Source organism: Balaenoptera borealis (genome assembly GCF_965194805.1).
Source record: "Balaenoptera borealis genome assembly, chromosome: 11".
Taxonomy (NCBI): domain Eukaryota; kingdom Metazoa; phylum Chordata; class Mammalia; order Artiodactyla; family Balaenopteridae; genus Balaenoptera; species Balaenoptera borealis.
In genome coordinates, this window is record NC_138868.1 from 71413687 (window position 1) to 71431290 (window position 17604).

Consider the following 17604-nt stretch of genomic DNA (forward strand, 5'->3'; position numbering starts at 1 on the left):
AAAAGAAAAAAAAGAAAGAAAGAAAAGAAAAGATACATGCACTCCAATGTTCATAGCAACATTATTTACAGTTGCCAAGATATGGAAGCGACCTAAGTGTCCATGAAGAGATGAATTGGATAAAGACATGGTATATATATATATATGAGGAAATAAAACTCAGCCATAGAAAGGAATGAAATTCTGCCATTTGCAACGATGTGGATGGTCCTAGAGAGTATTATGCTTAGTGAAATAAGTCAGACAGAGAATACAAATATTGTATGTTTCACTTATATGTGGAATCTAAAAAGTAAAACAAATGAATGTACATAACAAAAAAGAAACAGACTCAGACATAGAGAATAAACTAGAGGTTACCAGTGGGGAGAGGGAAGGGTGAAGGGGCAAGATAGGGCTATGGGATTAAGAGAAAATAACTACTATGAATAAAATAAATAAGCTATAAGGATATATTGTACAACACAGGGAAATATTGTCATTATTTTGTAACAACTTTAAATGTAGTATAACGTATAAAAATACTGAATCACTATGTTGTACACCTAAAACTAGTATAATATTGTAAATCAAATATACTTCAATAAAATTTTTTTTCAGTGCTTAAAGCAAGCATGGCGAGATAACAGGCCTTGTCTTAGGACCAAGCATAACATCTGATTATTGGGAAACAATAAACAAATGTTTATTAAATATTATGGGAAAAATTATGGGAAAATAATGAAATAGCCCTTTCCCTCTCTCCCAAGGAAGTCCAAAAAAAGTTCAAGGTTCCAAGTGATGCACAGCACCAGCTCAGACTCCTGTGGTCCTGGATGTTCTGTTCCAACAGAGTCCCCTCTTGGACCAATGGAAAGCATGGAATAGTGCACCTTCAATATCATCTTCTACGAAAAATTTTGTTATAACTGAATACAAAATGTGGTTCCTACCTCTCTAGTAGCCAACAGAAAAGGTAAACTCAACTATAAATTAGGAAACATAGCAATTCCTTAGTGGAGAAGCTAGGTTGCAAAAGAAATTTATCATGAGAGGCCTGTATATAGAAAACAGAAAACAATCTAATGGACCATGTCAAATCCAGTCCCATCCTGGTTGGGCAATTTGAAACACATTTGTATATTTTGAACATGTAGAATATGTCATTTTTCAAGCAAAATTCAAGGAAAATTATGTGTTTTAGTTTAAATTTCACATTAATTATAAATTAAATTTTGTCTCCAGTCTTGCTTGCATGGGTGGGAGAAAGAAAGTTGGCAACAATACCAAAGAGAAAATGCCTTATATAGCATACAATGCTTTACATTGCTCGTATTATATAGTCTATATTCAACGCTGTTTGTTGAATGTCTGAATGAATGAATGAATGTTCCAGAAAGAGAGCCTTTTTTGGGGGGTTGGGGGGCACGTTGTTTGGCTTGTGGGATCTTAGTTCCCTGACCTGGGCCCTCGGGCCCTTGGCAGTGAGAGCGCCGAGTCCTAACGAGTGGACCACCAGGGAGGGAATTCCAGGGAAAGAGAGGCTTTAAACTAGAGTTCCAAGGCAACAGAGGATTCTCTACCAGCCAGCCAAGGACTAAATCATTAGCATCACAATTTACAATGATATCTCTTTAACATTCAACAGACAAGACTTAGTTTATTTGCAAGAGCATTATCAAAGATTTGTTTCAGAAAATGTGATATTCTTCTCAGCAGCCCCAGGGCTTCTTGGAATTTCTACTAATAATTCCAGATATTTGAGTAAAATTACCTAGCACCACTCATTCTGCAGATAAAGAAACAAAAAGTAATTTTATTTGACAATGAGATTGTAACAGATCATTCATGTGCATGATGAATGGGCATTAGAAGGAGTGGGAGTGGGAATATCTCTCTAAGGGCCATCAAGCTTGAGACATAATTAGGTGCACTCACCCTTCAGTGCTATTCAATCACGGCATTCATCCCCCAGAGTGGGAATGTGGTTTCTCAATTCTTCTCAAGGCACTGCTCCAGGTAACCACTATTGATGGATTGAGGTTGATGTAAAAGAGAAAAAGAATTTGCATTTCTGGAGATACAAAGTGTTTTCATATCTAAGTGATCATTATTCAAAGTTCTGTCAGTTATTTTATTGGGGAATGGAAATCAAAGTTATCGTAAGGCAAAATTATTTACTCAAGGGCCAACCTCTTATAACTTAGTGTCCCTTCCCCCCCACCCCAAAATCCCTCTCCACTGACTAGACAGGCAAATATAATGTCAATCAACTGCAATTTTTTCAAATAATGCAAGATCCATGAAATCAGTGAAGAGATGTGTGATAACTTCTAGAATCAAATGCAAAGCCATTTGCAAATGAGGATCTGACAAAATTAAATGAATAACTGAGGAAAAGACACTTAACAAGGAGATGACAGGATAAGAACCTCAAAAGAAAATGATTTTTATATCAAGACCTTTAAAAAAGACTTCGAGAAAATTAACGAAGTCTGTAAATATTTTTGCAAGGATGATACTCTTTATAATCTGCAAACCTAAAATGTGAAATGAAGGATATCATATTATACTATCAAACAATTTTGTCAGAAAAAATTACTCCAGAAAACAACCTGGTTTATTTCTTATTGATTCTTAGAATTAATGCTCTGTGTATACATTATTAAATAGAACAGATTCACAGTTTAGTGTATTTTCATTATTCATTGTTAATTTCAGTCTCCATTTAAATTTGATTCACCACGTGACTTTTCCCCAGGACTATTTATTCTCTGATAATAAGGATCTTCCGTAAATAGTTTGAACTTGAACACCACTGCCCCCCCACACACTGATAATCTTTCACTAAGATGACGTGTTTTCAGTACATCTACAAAATTATAGTGGGCTCTGCTATCTTTTTTCTTCCATTTAGCTATTAACGGCTATATGTATGGCAACCAGCAAGGACTAACCATGTGCAAAAAGGATAGAGTTTCCTGGCATATGATTGGAATGGGCAGCGACACTGACATGCATGGAGTTTATTTTCAAGGGAACACCATCCACCTACGAGGGACTCACCGCGACTCCCTGGCCCTGTTTCCCCATGTCTCCACAACAGCATTCATGCAGCCGGACCATGCAGGTAAACTTGGCAGGGCCAGCTCAGGTGATCAAATTCCTATCTTCAGGCATATACTCTTTTTTTTTTTTTTAACATCTTTATTGGAGTATAATTGCTCTACAATGGTGTGTTAGTTTCTGCTTTATAACAAAGTGAATCAGCTATGCATATACATATATCCCCATATCCCCTCCCTCTTGTGTCTCCCTCCCACCCTCCCTATCCCACCCCTCTAGGTGGTCACAAAGCACCGAGCTGATCTCCCTGTGCTATTCGGCTGCTTCCCACTAGCTATCTATTTTACATTTGGTAGTGTATATATAAGTCCATACCACTCTCTCACTTCACCCCAGCTTACCCTTCCCCGTCCCCGTGTCCTCAAGTCCATTCTCTACGTCTGCGTCTTTATTCCTGTCCCAGGCATATACTCTTAGGGTCCTCCCCCAGAAGAAATTGTTTGAATTAGGGCACTTCCGGGTGTACAGAAAGAGTCCTGATTAGAATAATAATAATAATAATAATAATAATAATAATAATAGTCCTGATTAGAATCAGAGAATCCTGACTATTTTATTTCAAATATATAGTGTAAAGGACAAAGGAAAAGCATCTAAGATAACATCCACAAAGCAGAAGTGGGAGTACTCCAAATGACCTTGCCTCACAAACCCTAGGAGAATGCTCTTGATTTACATCCATGAACAATTCAGCCCCAAGAAAGAGGATTTTTTTGCTGTTGTTGTTGTTCTCTTTAAGCACAAACATCATTTTAGTTACTGCTCTGAAACATCAACAAGGCATGAGCAGCCCAGTGGTTGCTTCCAGGTTATAGACATGAACTTGTCTGCCTTCTTTAGAGACTGATGGTGGTCTCTTGATGAGTCCCAAATAGGGACTTCCTTATTTTCATTCTCTCGGGCACCCAGAAAGCAGGCTGCATTGGGTCTTAAGTTCATGGAGAGCCCATTGAAATACCAGTACCTGTCCCTTCTGTTAGAGATTCCCAAGCTAATTAGATAACGGGGGCATTTTAATAAAAGATATAGAGCTACATATGGCAGCATATGCTGTCTCATGAAAAATAAGAATAGCAAGTGCTACGGGTGTTCAAAAGGTTTCTCCAACCCAACTTTTTCATAAGTCTTAAAAAGAAACCAATATTCTACCCAAGATGTGTTCTTGCCAGCTCTGTCTCCTTTATGAATGGGTATTTACTTCTTTACTCCACACTAGAACTGCAGTTTAGATGCCTCTCCGTGTCACTGGTTAAGAACTTGAGGTTTGGGCTTCAAAACTTTTGCCTAAGAACTGTCTCAGAGTAGGAGCTCCATAACCCTTGCCTTGTAAACTTCTAGTATTCAACATTTCTATATTAATATAATTGATCAATTATGAATCATCCCAAGGGATGACTTGGGAACAATAATCTTTTTTTAATGCACTCTTCAAGACCAAAGAGGGAAGAGGAGGAAAACAGCCAAATAGGTTTAATCCATAGAAAGAGGCATTCAAAACTAGAGATGGCTGGAATAATTTTAGGGTTTTGGCTACTTACTCATATGCCCTACAGGCTTCTAAAGAGCTACATGATGATGTTTTCCAGTTTATACTTGGTGGTGAGTATAAATCAGTTATTGCTGAAAAGCTTAGTTATTTCACCAATTCCTGTCCCATATCTCTAAGCCAAAAGGAGTGCCCAAAACATGGGTAGAGGAGCCTGTCAGTTGCAAGTCAAACGTTTTCTCTTTGAATCTTTTTTTTTTTTAAACCACTTTATTGATGTATGACTGATACACAAAAAGCTGTATATTTACTATATGTAAATTGATGAGTTTGGAAAGAAGTATGCATCTGTGAAAACATCACCACAATCAAGGCCTTAAGCTCCTCTTTGTTCTTAGAGAAGATAATTCCTCATCTGTTGAAGGAATGATGAACACATAAATAATGAGCTGCCTGGAGACCCACATAGGCAGAGGAAGCTCTCGCCACGTTTGTCTTCCGAGGTGTCTTCTCTCTGGTTTTATAGAGACCCTTCCTCATGACGGTCACCACGGGGTGCTAGGGTACCCCATGAACCAATGGTTTGGGCTCATCCTGAAGGGGTAACTTGGCAGTATTTAGACATGTGTAGCATGATAGAAGCTATCCCTGTGCTTTGTAGGTAGTTAACGAGACCCGCACTCTCACTCACCTCTGAGAACAGAGTCTACTAGAGGAAGGGAAGATTTATTGATCCAATAATTTCACTGAAAGTTGATACATTCCAATAATTTGGTTTTATATGATTTTATGGTGAATTCAGTTAAGATATGTATACCTGATGCCAAGGTATCTAGAAAATTCAGCTTAAAAATTATATTGTTCTCAGTCAGACATGATTGTTGGTTTTTCTTTTTTCTTTTCATCTGGCATAATGTAGACTTACCATTGGAACAAGACCATCCTCTGCTCAAGGGCTTAATGAAGAAATACATTTGGCTTTAATAGTAATACCTTACTTGTGTATTGCACTTTATAGCTTATGAACGCCTTTAGGGCAAGAGACATGACTTCAGAAACGTGACCTAATTTGAACTTTGTCTAGAATATTCATCTTACGGGTAATGAGCTCCTTTTAAACTGGGTGGGGCAAAGATAATCATCACCTATCAGTGATTTTCTAGGAGTGACCATCTTCTAATAGGTGTGTACAATAGGGAAGACCCAGAGAAATCATCTGTTGGCAACAACTTTGCAAGTTTTATTTGTCCGTGACAAATGAATTTCAGATGGTATTTTTTCCCCATAAGTAAATATATTCAAAGTAATTTATTCCCCTTGGGGTCTGATTTTTAAATACTATATAAAGATGATATTTTAAAAATCCACCTTATCGGTTAGCTATTTTGAAATAAATTACACAGGTTTGCTAGCAAACCAAAATCAAACTCTCGAGCATCGCACACAACGCCAAGCTATTTCTCTTCCAGGCATCTTCAGGGTGCTTTGCTCCACCCTGTACCACTTCACGAGAGGCATGAATCAAATGTATGAGGTCAGCAGCTGCGGCAACAAGGACCCTTCTGAGCAGCCGTACGGGATGATAAGAACCTTTTACATCGCCGCTGAAGAGGTAGAATGGGATTATGCCCCTAACAAAAACTGGGAGTTCGAAAAGCAGCACTCGGACAGAGGATGGGAAAGGTACCACAGGCAAAGCCGCCGCGGAGTCTCTCGGGTGGGCTCGCACATGCTCCGTGGACGTTTGTCAAACGTGGAAACTAAAAATGCCCTGGTTTTGTCTGCCCAGTTCTGGCAGACAAGAGATTTTACTCAGGGGCACGAAAGCTTAGGGAAGCTCTCCTCTCTGTCCCGGGAAGGGGTCTGAAGTCATTTTAAGGACACTCCCGCGGCGGGCTCGGTCCACATCCGCTGGCTGGTTCCAAGGGTGGCTGTCGGACCAGCGAATGTGGCTTTGAGTGAGCGCCTGGACTGAAAGGGTTTAGGCAAAGAGGCCCATCTCACAGTGATCCTGGGAGGACAAAAGGATGCAGAGGGAGGCAGAGATGGTGCGTAGATCTGCGGTGAGGGGATGGGCAGCTGTAGATTGAGGACAGTGGGGGAAAGGGATGGAGGCTGAGCCGTTGGCCGAGCGCTGACCGTGGGGGACAGCCAGGGAGCACGTAGGAGGCATTGGCAGAGATCCCCGAGTTGGGACAGGAAAAGCAGGTCTCTTTGGATGGCCTGGTACCCAGAAAGTCCGCCAGATTGACCCTCCTGGTCAGCGCTGTCGGCCAAGGCTAAGCACCAATGAATGAGCGGGGCTCAAGCCCCCTGCAGGCTGATGACCACTGGTCCCTACTGCCCTAAGCCCACCAAGGCCGCCGGTTAGAGCCAAGGAGGAAAGGAATAGGAGCATCTCAGGCACAGACCTGCAGACTTTTCCCCCAAAGTTAACACCCTCTGCTTGGGTATCACCGTCCCATATACGGACGAGGAGACTCGGCCCAGTTAAGTGGTCCAACTAGTCACTGGCAGAGTTGGAGTTGAACATAGACCTTTTGAAGGACAAATCCTGTTCTCAACACAAGCTGACTTTCACACCCTTGTTCCTCTTTGATATTTATTATCTCACTTCCCTTGCTCTCCCCTCCCCAGCCCTCATACTAATTAATCCTCTGTGGTTATGCCCCCCACCAACTCTCCCACACCCAGCTGTTCCGAATATTAGCCTGTTTCGTTTCTCTTCTTATTTGGCCTGTTTTGAGGGTTCAGGCTAATGCAAAGGATGTAATGGTGCCACCTTATGGACAAATGAAGAAACACAATGACTCTCCATTTTTAAAAGATTTGCCTCAAGGACAGGACGATTTAAAATTCATTCAATGATTCACCAACCCAGTTTGCTAAACCAGACACCCCTCCTGCTAAGCCAGTGCTGCCAATACAAGTTAAAGACTGATACTGCAGCAGAAAATGAAATGAGTATTAATTTGGCTTTTTCTAAAATGATTATTTCATTAACAGGCTGCCATCACTGAAGAAATCATCGTATAATAATTTTGTCATGTGTACAATCTTAGCCCACGAGTGTGTAAGAAATTTATTGTCTTGAAACTCAGTGTAATTTCTGTTCTCAGCCCCATCCCTCTGGGCTGGCAGGAAGAGCCAGCTTTGGTCTTCTGAGATTGTCTCCCAAGCTGCATAGAGAGAGAGATAGAGGGTGCTGAGTGTGTTGGCACCCTGCCCCTGCCACTCTGGATTGTGCCCATAAGTAAATAAAAACAAAGTGGGATGAGAGCATTTTCACCTATTAAAAATACAACAGATCTGTAGATAAAAATGCAGTACAGAATTGAAATGCCAAGTCATCCTAGTGGCAATCTGTGGCACCCGTGTAGATCAGAGCCTAGGAACGAATGCCCCTCTGCACTCCAGTTGCTATGCCTCTGACTTTTGACCCAAGGCCATATCATAGGACACCTCTGGTTTTCAAACTACCCCTCAGTATGTGTTTTCCCTGAGACATTTATTATCCTGGTCAGCACAGACCCTCTGCCTCAACTTGGAACCTGGAAGTCTTTCCCTGAGGCTTCCTAAGAACATGCTGGGGAGACCTCAGGCTCCCAGAAAGGCAACAAATGGGACCATTGGCACAATGCCAGGATCTGTGCAGTGAGAAGGAATTTGAAAATAGAGAGTAGGTTGCTATAGAGAAATAAAGTTATACCTAGCACTCCTGAGCTTGTGGACTGATATGCATATCATTTAACTAACCTGGGATTCCAGACAAGACTCACCATCTACCTAGAGTCTGTCATACAGAGTGAAGTAAATCAGAAAGAGGAAAACAAATACCGTATTCTAATGCACATATATGGAATCTACAATAACAGTACTGATGTACCCAGTGACAGGGCAGGAATAAAGACGTGGACGTAGAAAACGGACTTAAGAACATGGGGGGGAAGGGGAAGCTGGGACGAAGTGAGAGAGTGGCATTGACAGATATACACTACCAAATGTAAAATAGATAGCTAGTGGGAAGCAGCTGCATAGCACAGGGAGACCAGCTCAGTGCTTTGTGACCACCTAGAGGGGTGGGATAGGGAGGGTGGGAGGGAGGCTCAAGAGGGAGGGGATATGGGGATATATGTATACTTATAGCTGATTCACTTTGTTGTACAACAGAAACTAACAAAACATTGTAAAGCAATTATAGTCCAATAAAGATATATATATATATAAAAGACTCTCCACCTTGAGCACCCCCCATGAGCGAGGCATTTTACTAGGCCTTTTACAAACCCTATCTGATATGACCCTCGCCACACACTTGACCCATTCCATCAGCTTTCGCCCAGCATTATCATGTGACATCCTAGTGAGATGATAGAGCAAGCGCTTATGTGTTTCTTAATAGGTGTCTGACACAGACACAGCTTTACAGGTCTTAACTTAGATGATCCTCACACCAGTCCTGGGAGGTAGATGAATTATCATCACGTCATTTTGCAGAGGAGGGAAGCTGGAAAACAGCAGAGGTGGCTCGAGGGTCTGTGCTTGTCGCCACCACACGTTACTAGGACTCCTGGAAAAATAAAAGTAGAAGAAAAATTCTCTTCTCTTGGAAAGCACACAGTGGTGGGTAGAAGATATACATGCATTTGCTAAATACCTACTGTGTGCTAGGCATTGTGCAAAGTGCTGAGAAGGGCACACAAGGTCCTTTTCATACAGAATTCATGGCCCATGGGGCAGACACTAGAACAAGCACACTGAGTCATGCAGTCACTGTGGGAAGGGAAGCCCCATCTTGGGGGAAAGGTGGGGAGAGGGTAGGTGATCAGGGAAAGCTTCTGGGAAGAAGTAGTCTTTGAGCTGGAACACGAAGAGAGGGTCAGTTGAAGAGGTGGGAAGTGTGCTCTCAGCACAGGAAAGCAGCAAGTGGAGGCCTGGAGGTGTGGAGGACATGTGGAGCTCAAGAGAGTGAATGTTTAGAATGGCGTGAGCATAGAGCATGTGGGGGGGCAATGATAGGAAACCAGGTTTGGGAGGTTGGCAGAGGCAGATAGGGAAAGGGTATGAGAGCTAAATTGAGGGGTCTGCCAGTGGGAAGCCTTAAAAAGCTTTTCCACAAGGACCGACCAACATGCTCAAATTTGGCATGTTCCCCAACCTTTTCGGCACCAAGGACCAGTTTCGTGGAAGACAATTTTTCCACGGAAGGGGGAAGGGGGGTGGATGGTTCAGGCAGTAGCGCAAGCGATGGGGAGCGATGGGGAGTGATGGGGAGCGATGCGGAGCGGCAGATGAAGCTTCGCTTGCTCGCCTGCCACTCACCTCCTGCTCTGTGGCCCAGTTCCTAACAGGTCACGGACCGTACCGTACCGGTCTGTGGCCCAGGGGTTGGGGACCCCTGGAGTAGAGAATAGAGAGAGGAAAGAAGCACTGGGGGCAGAGAACATGGTTAGGAACAATTCCAGTTAATACAGGTAAGTGATTAGATTAGGTAGGTGGCTTAGATTAGAGTGTCGGCAGTTTAACAGTAGGGAAATGGAAGGATATGAGACCCACTATATTTGGAGATAAAGTCAATAGATTTGTTTCTATCTTCTGTGATGATCTAGCTTGGTGCTAGATAAAATATATAGTTGATCCTCATTATTTGCAGATTCCATGTTTGTGAATTTGCCTACTTGCTGAAATTTGTCTGTAACCCCCAAGTCAATTCTCGTGGTGCTTTTGTGGTCATTTGCAGATATGAATAAAGCAGTAAAAAATGTATGTCACTTGATGTTCACATTCCCAGCAGAGGTCAAACCAACAATGCATCCTTCTGCCTTCTTGTTTCAGCTCTCCTATGGAAACAAGTGTCCTTTTGGTCATCTATTTAGAGCCATTTTTTTTTCTTCTTTGTGCTTTTTGTTGGTGATTTAGCTGTTTAAAATGGCTCCCCCAGCTTGGGGCTGAAGTGCTGTCTAGGGTCCCTAAGCACAGGAAGGCTGTAATGTGCCCTTATGGAGGAAATACAGGTGCTAGATAAGCTTCATTCAGGCATGAGTCATAGTACTATTGGCCATGAGTTCAGTATTTATGGATCAGCAATATATATTGCATAAGATGTCTTTAAATAGAAACACACGTCAAACAAGGTTATATATTGATCTGTTGATGAAAATATTGTGACCCGAGGTTCAAAGGAACCTAACCCTGTGTTTCCCCTAGGAACACTGGTTCAGTATTTGTTAATTCAGTGTTTGGGGTGACTCTCTAGAACGTAACTACTGTGTATAACAAGAATCAACTGTATCTATATTTAGGGAATTCCCTGATGGTCCAGTGATTAGGACTCGGCACTCTCACGGTTGGGGTCCAGGTTCAATCCCTGATCAGGGAACTAAGATCCTGCAAGCCGTGCAACGTGGCCGAAATATATGTATATATTTGTATGTATATGCACAATACACAACCCACAGACTTTCTTGAGCTCTTTAAAGTGGAAAAGCATAACAAGGTACAGAATGATACCTATAAAATCTGGAGGAATGCAGGGTGGTAGAATGTGTGTGTATGTGCATGGGTGAGCATGTGTGTGAGGTTAGTTAGTTCCAAGAAGAGAAGTGCAACCTCAAAGGGCTCTTATGAGTCTCTAACTAAGGCTGGTCAGGGATTGAGCGCCCAGTAGGGCTTTAGAGCAATGGTTCCCAAGAGTGGACAATAGGCCAGTGCCGGACTGCCCACATCTGAGCACCCAGAGATGCTTTCAAATGCAGAATCCTGGTCCCACTCCCCGAGAGCCTGGTGCAAAAAACCAGCTCCCCACGGAGATCCTGATTGCTGCCAGATTTGGGAAGTACTGCTCCAGTGCACCCCCAAATCATGCAGAAGCACTCAAGGATTTTCCTACCCTCTAACAACTTTAATTCCTGTTGCTTCTGATTTGCAGACATGGAGATATATTTATGAACCACACTGAAAACTGGATTGGCTCTCAGTACAAGAAAGTGGTTTACAGGGAATACACCAATGGAGAATTTGTGGAGATCAAAGCCCAACCGCCAGGAGAGGAGCACTTGGCACTCCTGGGTATGGCACAGATCGCAGCCGTGCACTGCCAGCACACACACACACACACACACACACACACACACACACACACACACACACGTCTGATTAGACTTCTTCCCAAGAAGGGGTGGAAGGAACAGAGTAGCCTGACTGCATTCATCCAAGTATGACAACTTCCTGCTCTCCCACTATCAGGGAGTGTGCTATGTGCTCAGCTCATATAAACAGTAGCCATAAGAAGACTGCCAGATGACGTGCAAACAGGAATCCGTATCATCAGGGCAGTCTAACCAGTACCTGTTGCCCTGAAGTTCCTTTGCCACCCCTCTGCCGAGCCAGGAAATTTTCATCTGAAACAAGTTGATGCCTCAGAACAGCAGGCAGAGTGTTTGCATAACTTCACCAAGGTTCTCAATCATCCATGCACGGTGCCTTACCAACACACCATGAAAATCATTCTGACAAAAGAGGAACCCCTTACTTAAGAGGGGTGCTTGGGGGCTTCCCTGGTGGCGCAGTGGTCGAGAATCTGCCTGCCAATGCAGGGGACACGGGTTCGAGCCCTGGTCTGGGAAGATCCCACATGCCGCGGAGCGACTAGGCCCGTGAGCCACAACTACTGAGCCTGCGCGTCTGGAGCCTGTGCTCCGCAACGGGAGAGGCCGCGATAGTGAGAGGCCCGTGCACCGCGATGAAGAGTGGCCCCCGCTTGCCACAACTAGAGAAAGCCCTCGCACAGAAACGAAGACCCAACACAGCCATAAATTAATTAATTAATTAATTAATTAAAATAAATTAATTAATTTAAAAATCCCATCTTTAAAAAAAAAAAAAAAGAGGGGTGCTTGGGTGAATGGCCTAGATTCAGTTCCAGGGGCCCTAACTCCTGGCCTTCTCAGAACCTACTCTGCCTGTCTGATGCCCCGGGCTGCCTGACCTGGAGATCAGATAAGCCCTTCCTGCTAACCTTCCCCACTTTTCTTCACCTGAACATCACCAAACCTGACTCCATTATGAAGATGAAATCTTAAAGCAGAGGGCTAATCTAGATGACTTTTAGAAATCCCTCTCCATTTTTAAAAGTACAAGGCAACTTATATAAATAGTAAGGCTGTAATGTGTTTCTTATTATTAAAATAAGGCACCACGAGATTACTAGATTCATAAATTACTAAACAGCCCATCCATCTTCACCATCGATTAACGTCAGCTCCCAAGCTTGTTCGTCATACCAAATGAGTAATCTCCCATGGGAACATTCCTTCTTTTGAGCCCTGTGTGTGGACAGATCTCTGAAGAAAGGGTGCTGATCTTGCAGAGGGGGCTGGGCCGCCCCCCCCCCCCAAAGAGCCCCGGTTTGGTTTGCTCAGTAAAATGACACAAACCAGTGACTTCATCAGAGGCCAGCCCAGCAGCACTTCAGCCAGTGGAGCGGGAGGCCCGTCTATTCATTTTCTGCAGCTCGGGGAGAGGTCTGCACTCCTGAAGCTGCAAAGGGCACAGGACAGGCCCACCTCTGGTCATTACTGTTCCCTGTGACCCACCAGGCGGTAAATCAGAAAGCATCTGCTCCCTCTCACCAATACAGCAAGGCATGTGCAATTTATGTGGTAATGTATACACAAATAGTGATTTTAATATAAGTATGCACATGCCCCATCTGTAACTCTACCCCAAACTACTGTTTAAAAACATGCCTAGATTTTTCTTTTCTAGCTTTATCATTAAAAGAGTGCTTTTCAGACACTTTCTGATTCATACTAAGTATTTCTTCTGAAGATAATAATAGTCCAACAAATTTTAGATTTATTTAGGCCTTTCATCAGTACAGTTATCCCTTGGTATCCACAGGGGATTTGTTCCAAGACCTCTATGGGTACCAAAATGCTCAAGTCTCTTATACTAAATGGCGTAGTACTGTTGGCCCTCCGTATCCGTGGACTCTGCATCCACTCATACGGACAGCCAACTACATTTCTCAGAAGAGCAATTAAAACCATGGTTTGAACCAGTGAAGAATGGATGGGTGTGGTCTGACTCTCAACCGTGGGTGTATCTCCCTATGAATGTAGAATGCAAATACATATTGAGAACCACTGGGATTGGGTCTGATGTGCTTCCAAGATGGAAGTCTGTTTCCACCTCTCTCAAGCCATGCCTTGTGAAGACCCCTTTGTGTACGATACTCTGTCGGTGTGGCTGAGAAAACTGTGTTTGTGGCACGTTCTGGGCACCAAGAGGCACCTGTCATGGGTGAGGGTCGTCCCACAATAACGTGGGTGCAGGCCTCTCCAGAGATGTGTGGGCCGATTTCCACTGGCACGCAGGCTGGTTGCTTGTAACAGAAATGTGTACACGTGAGTTGCTGAAGAACACATCTCGTGAAGGTATCCAAATACTGAGAAACAGCATTGGACATTTGGACATGCATTAGTGAAATCACTGTATTGACCATACATCAATACATATGTTTTAATTTTGTGATCTTAGAAATCCCTTTTATACGCATCATTTCATTGTATCCTCACTATTATATCCATTAACCAGATAATGAGCAGTTTTAGGTTTACCAAAGGTTACACACAGGGGGATTACAACTGAAAGTCACCATATCCTACATCATTAGTATGCATGGAATTATATATATAAAATATACATATATTTTAATTAAAAAAATTTTAATTGACATTATATTTTCATAGTCATTTGGATTCCAATCCCTTAATGATAACAAAACGGGCACTTTTTTCTGAAATAAAAACAAACAAACAAACAAAAAATGTCACCATGTCCCATGGCTATAGTTTTTCCTGGAGAGTATGTCTCAGCAGTATAAAAATTTAAGCATTTATTGAGTATTTACTGTGCTTCAATCCTTACTGTAACCCTCTGAAAATGGTGTTATTAAACTCATGTTACAGATAAGGAAATTGACTCAGGTCACTTAACTTACTCAAGGCCTCTCTAATAAGTAAGTGAAGGAGGCAGGATTTGAACCCAGGTTGGTCCAATTGCCAAACATGATGTGATATTTAATGCTACCAATATCTCCCTCTAGAGGAAATACACTAATAACGGTGCTAACCTTCGTTTATTTTGTCAAATACTACCTACATGTAAATTACACCAATGTTGAAAAGAGCAACGACAATGTACACAGGTCTGTGTTTTGCCTTTAGGCCCAATGATTCATGCCGAGGTGGGCGACTCCATCCTGATCATATTTATGAACAAGGCCAATCGGCCCTACTCCATCTCAGCCCACGGAGTGGAGGACATGGAGAGTGGGAAGGGACTCCCAGTGCCTGTCACAAAGCCAGGTAACTTACCCCACAGATCTGCTCCATCCTGATGAGTACTGCAGACTCAACTCTTCTCTGATCTTTTCTGAACTCTGAAGGGTTTTGGAGAGCTCATTGTAATGTCAATGTGTTCCAACCATTACCCCAATGTGAAATCACCATTCATCCAATGACCAAGTGCTTATGGAGTTCCTAGGGCTCCATTAGGAACCTTAAAGGGTATTAAGACGTAACAGCTAACACATATTCAGTGTTAACCTTGTGCCAGGTTTTACATTTAAAACAAGTTTTTTTTAACTCATTTATCCTTAAAATAACCCGGGGAGGTAGACACTAACATATTTCATTTAACCTGATACCATCAATTGGAATGGCCATCCTTACTTTATCTGTTACTAAAGAAAGAAAAAAAAAAAAACATGCTGCCAATTAAACTTTAACATGTCACTGATTGAAAGATACATCCTGACATCAGATGTGCTAAACTGTGAAAAATGTGCATCCTGTAATTGATGAAGTATGGTAGTTATGCCCATTTAACAGGTGACTGAAGCAAAGAGGAGTAAAGAACTTAACCAGGTCAGACATTAGTAATAGTGGAACTCAGTTTGTTTGACTTCAGGACCTGAGCTCTTAACCACACATTTCGTTCAAGATGCTTAAAATGAGTTTGGAAGAAAAAAAGATGAATCATTTCAGCAAGAGTGCAGATTACGCAAGATGAAATTCTAAGTGGTGAAGAATTTCAAGAATATACCTGAGAGTGTTGATAAAATTTCAGAGAAGGAAAACCCGTGAAGACTGATTGTTTAATTAGGAACAAATAGGGAAGGCTTTATAAAGGAGATAGAACTCCAACTGGCTTTTAAAAGATGCATTGAAGGGAGAGAAGAGCTCACAATTTAAGGAGCTTCCATAACATTTACACAGTTAAAGTGTGCTTGTGATAAATGTCAAGAGCCCCTGTGACCTTCAGTTATGAAATTGATAGCAACCATAGGTATAATTACAGGGGAGTTATATTCCATTTTACCTCTGATGAATACATAATAACATTATAATAATGCTATATAATTGCAATAAAGGTCATATAAATTTTAAAAAATTTAAATAGGTATAAAGAAAAGAAAACAATCTAATGCATCACTAGAAAAAGTTAGCAAGGTATCTATTCAAGGATGGGTTGTGGGAAGGAAAATCGTTATTGGCTACTATTCCAACTTCTGCCAACCTACTCCCAGTATCAGAAGCTGCTTCAAGAAACTTCTCATGAACATCTAAATGTCTATCTACAGAGAAATAGTCAATTTTGGAATATTCTTAGAATGGACCATTGTACAATCATTAAATGACATTTAAGAAAGTTTTAATAACATGGGAAAGACTTGTTAAGCAAAATACAAGTATAGAAGAAAGACCAGAAGGGAAATAAGCCAAAATGTTAATAATGGTTTTATCTTTGTGGTGGTATTTTAAGCAGCAGAGTGATCATATTTTCTACTTCCTCACATTTTTTATACTTTCTAGGTTTTCTATAATGGATGTGTCTTGCTTTGATGAAGAGGGAAATGGTTTAAAATGGATCAAAAAAGCTATTAAATATATTTATTTTTGATGGTTGAAAGCAACTCTAAAGGGAGGAAGAAAGGTGCCTATTAGCCATGGGAGGCGGGGAGCTCTGGTAGGGCTGTGGGCAAGCTGGTGTGACCCCTCCCAGGCTGTTGTGCCCTGGTGGTGAGGAGTGGCAAGGGACACAACTCCTCTATGCTGACTGGCCTTCCAAGAGTCCTAGATGTGAGGGTTATAAGAGTAGGGAGAAAAATGTTTAAAGCATGGCAGAGGAGAAATTATTATTATTTTTTTACTGGAACTCAGAGGGATTCAGTCCCCACAAGGGTCTCTAATAACGCAGAAAGATTTGGAAGAACCCAGAGGTTGGATGTAGGAGCAATAAACTAACTTTGTGCAGGAAGTCCAGGCAACTTGGAGAAGAAAGTTTAATCAGGGCATGCATGTGATGAAGAGAGCAAACTAGCATTTTAAGAAAAGTAAGCCCCTATCAGTTTTCTCCTCCTCCTCCCCCTCCTTCTTCTCCTTCTCCTTCTCCTTCTCCTTCTTCTTCTTCTTCTTCTCCTTCTTCTTCTTCCTCTCCTTCTTCTTCTTCTTCTTCTTCTTCTTCTTCTTCCTCTTCCTCTTCCTCTTCTTCTTCTTCTTCTTCTTCTCCTCCTCCTCCTCCTCCCCCACTTCCTCCTCCTCCTCCCTTTCCCCTCCTCCTTTTCCCCTCCTCCTTCTTCCCCTTCTCTTTCTTCTTCTCCTTCTCCTTCCTCTTCCTCTTCTTCTTTCTCCTCCTTCCTCCTCTTCTCCTCCTTCCTCCTCTTCTTCTTCTTCCTCATCTTCTTCTCCTTTTTATTAAATCACTCAACAAACATTTACTTAGCATCCTCTTTTTGTTGAGAGCTGGGCTCCCAGCTGGGGTAGACGATGGATTGTTCCAACTGTAACACCACCCCTGTAGTCACTTGCATTTAGAAAGCTAAATATCAGTTGTTTATCTTGTGATTACCAAGGCATAGGGTCTATAATGAAAATCATGGAAACTAGACCTAAAATTATACCGCTAACCAACTAGTGCATGAGCAAACATGGAGCAAAGTTTCATGT

At 42.1% G+C, this 17604-nt stretch overlaps 1 protein-coding gene across 1 annotated transcript in view; it reads left to right on the top strand.

Moving 5' to 3' along the window:
- The window catches only part of HEPHL1 (hephaestin like 1), a 99650-nt gene that overhangs the window by 65536 nt on the left and 16510 nt on the right, over positions 1 to 17604 (top strand). The window contains exons 11-14 of the mRNA XM_082339875.1: positions 2897 to 3109; positions 6061 to 6274; positions 11520 to 11659; positions 14821 to 14961. Of these exons, the coding sequence (XP_082196001.1) occupies positions 2897 to 3109; positions 6061 to 6274; positions 11520 to 11659; positions 14821 to 14961 (708 nt within the window). The remainder of the gene's footprint in view (positions 1 to 2896; positions 3110 to 6060; positions 6275 to 11519; positions 11660 to 14820; positions 14962 to 17604) is intronic.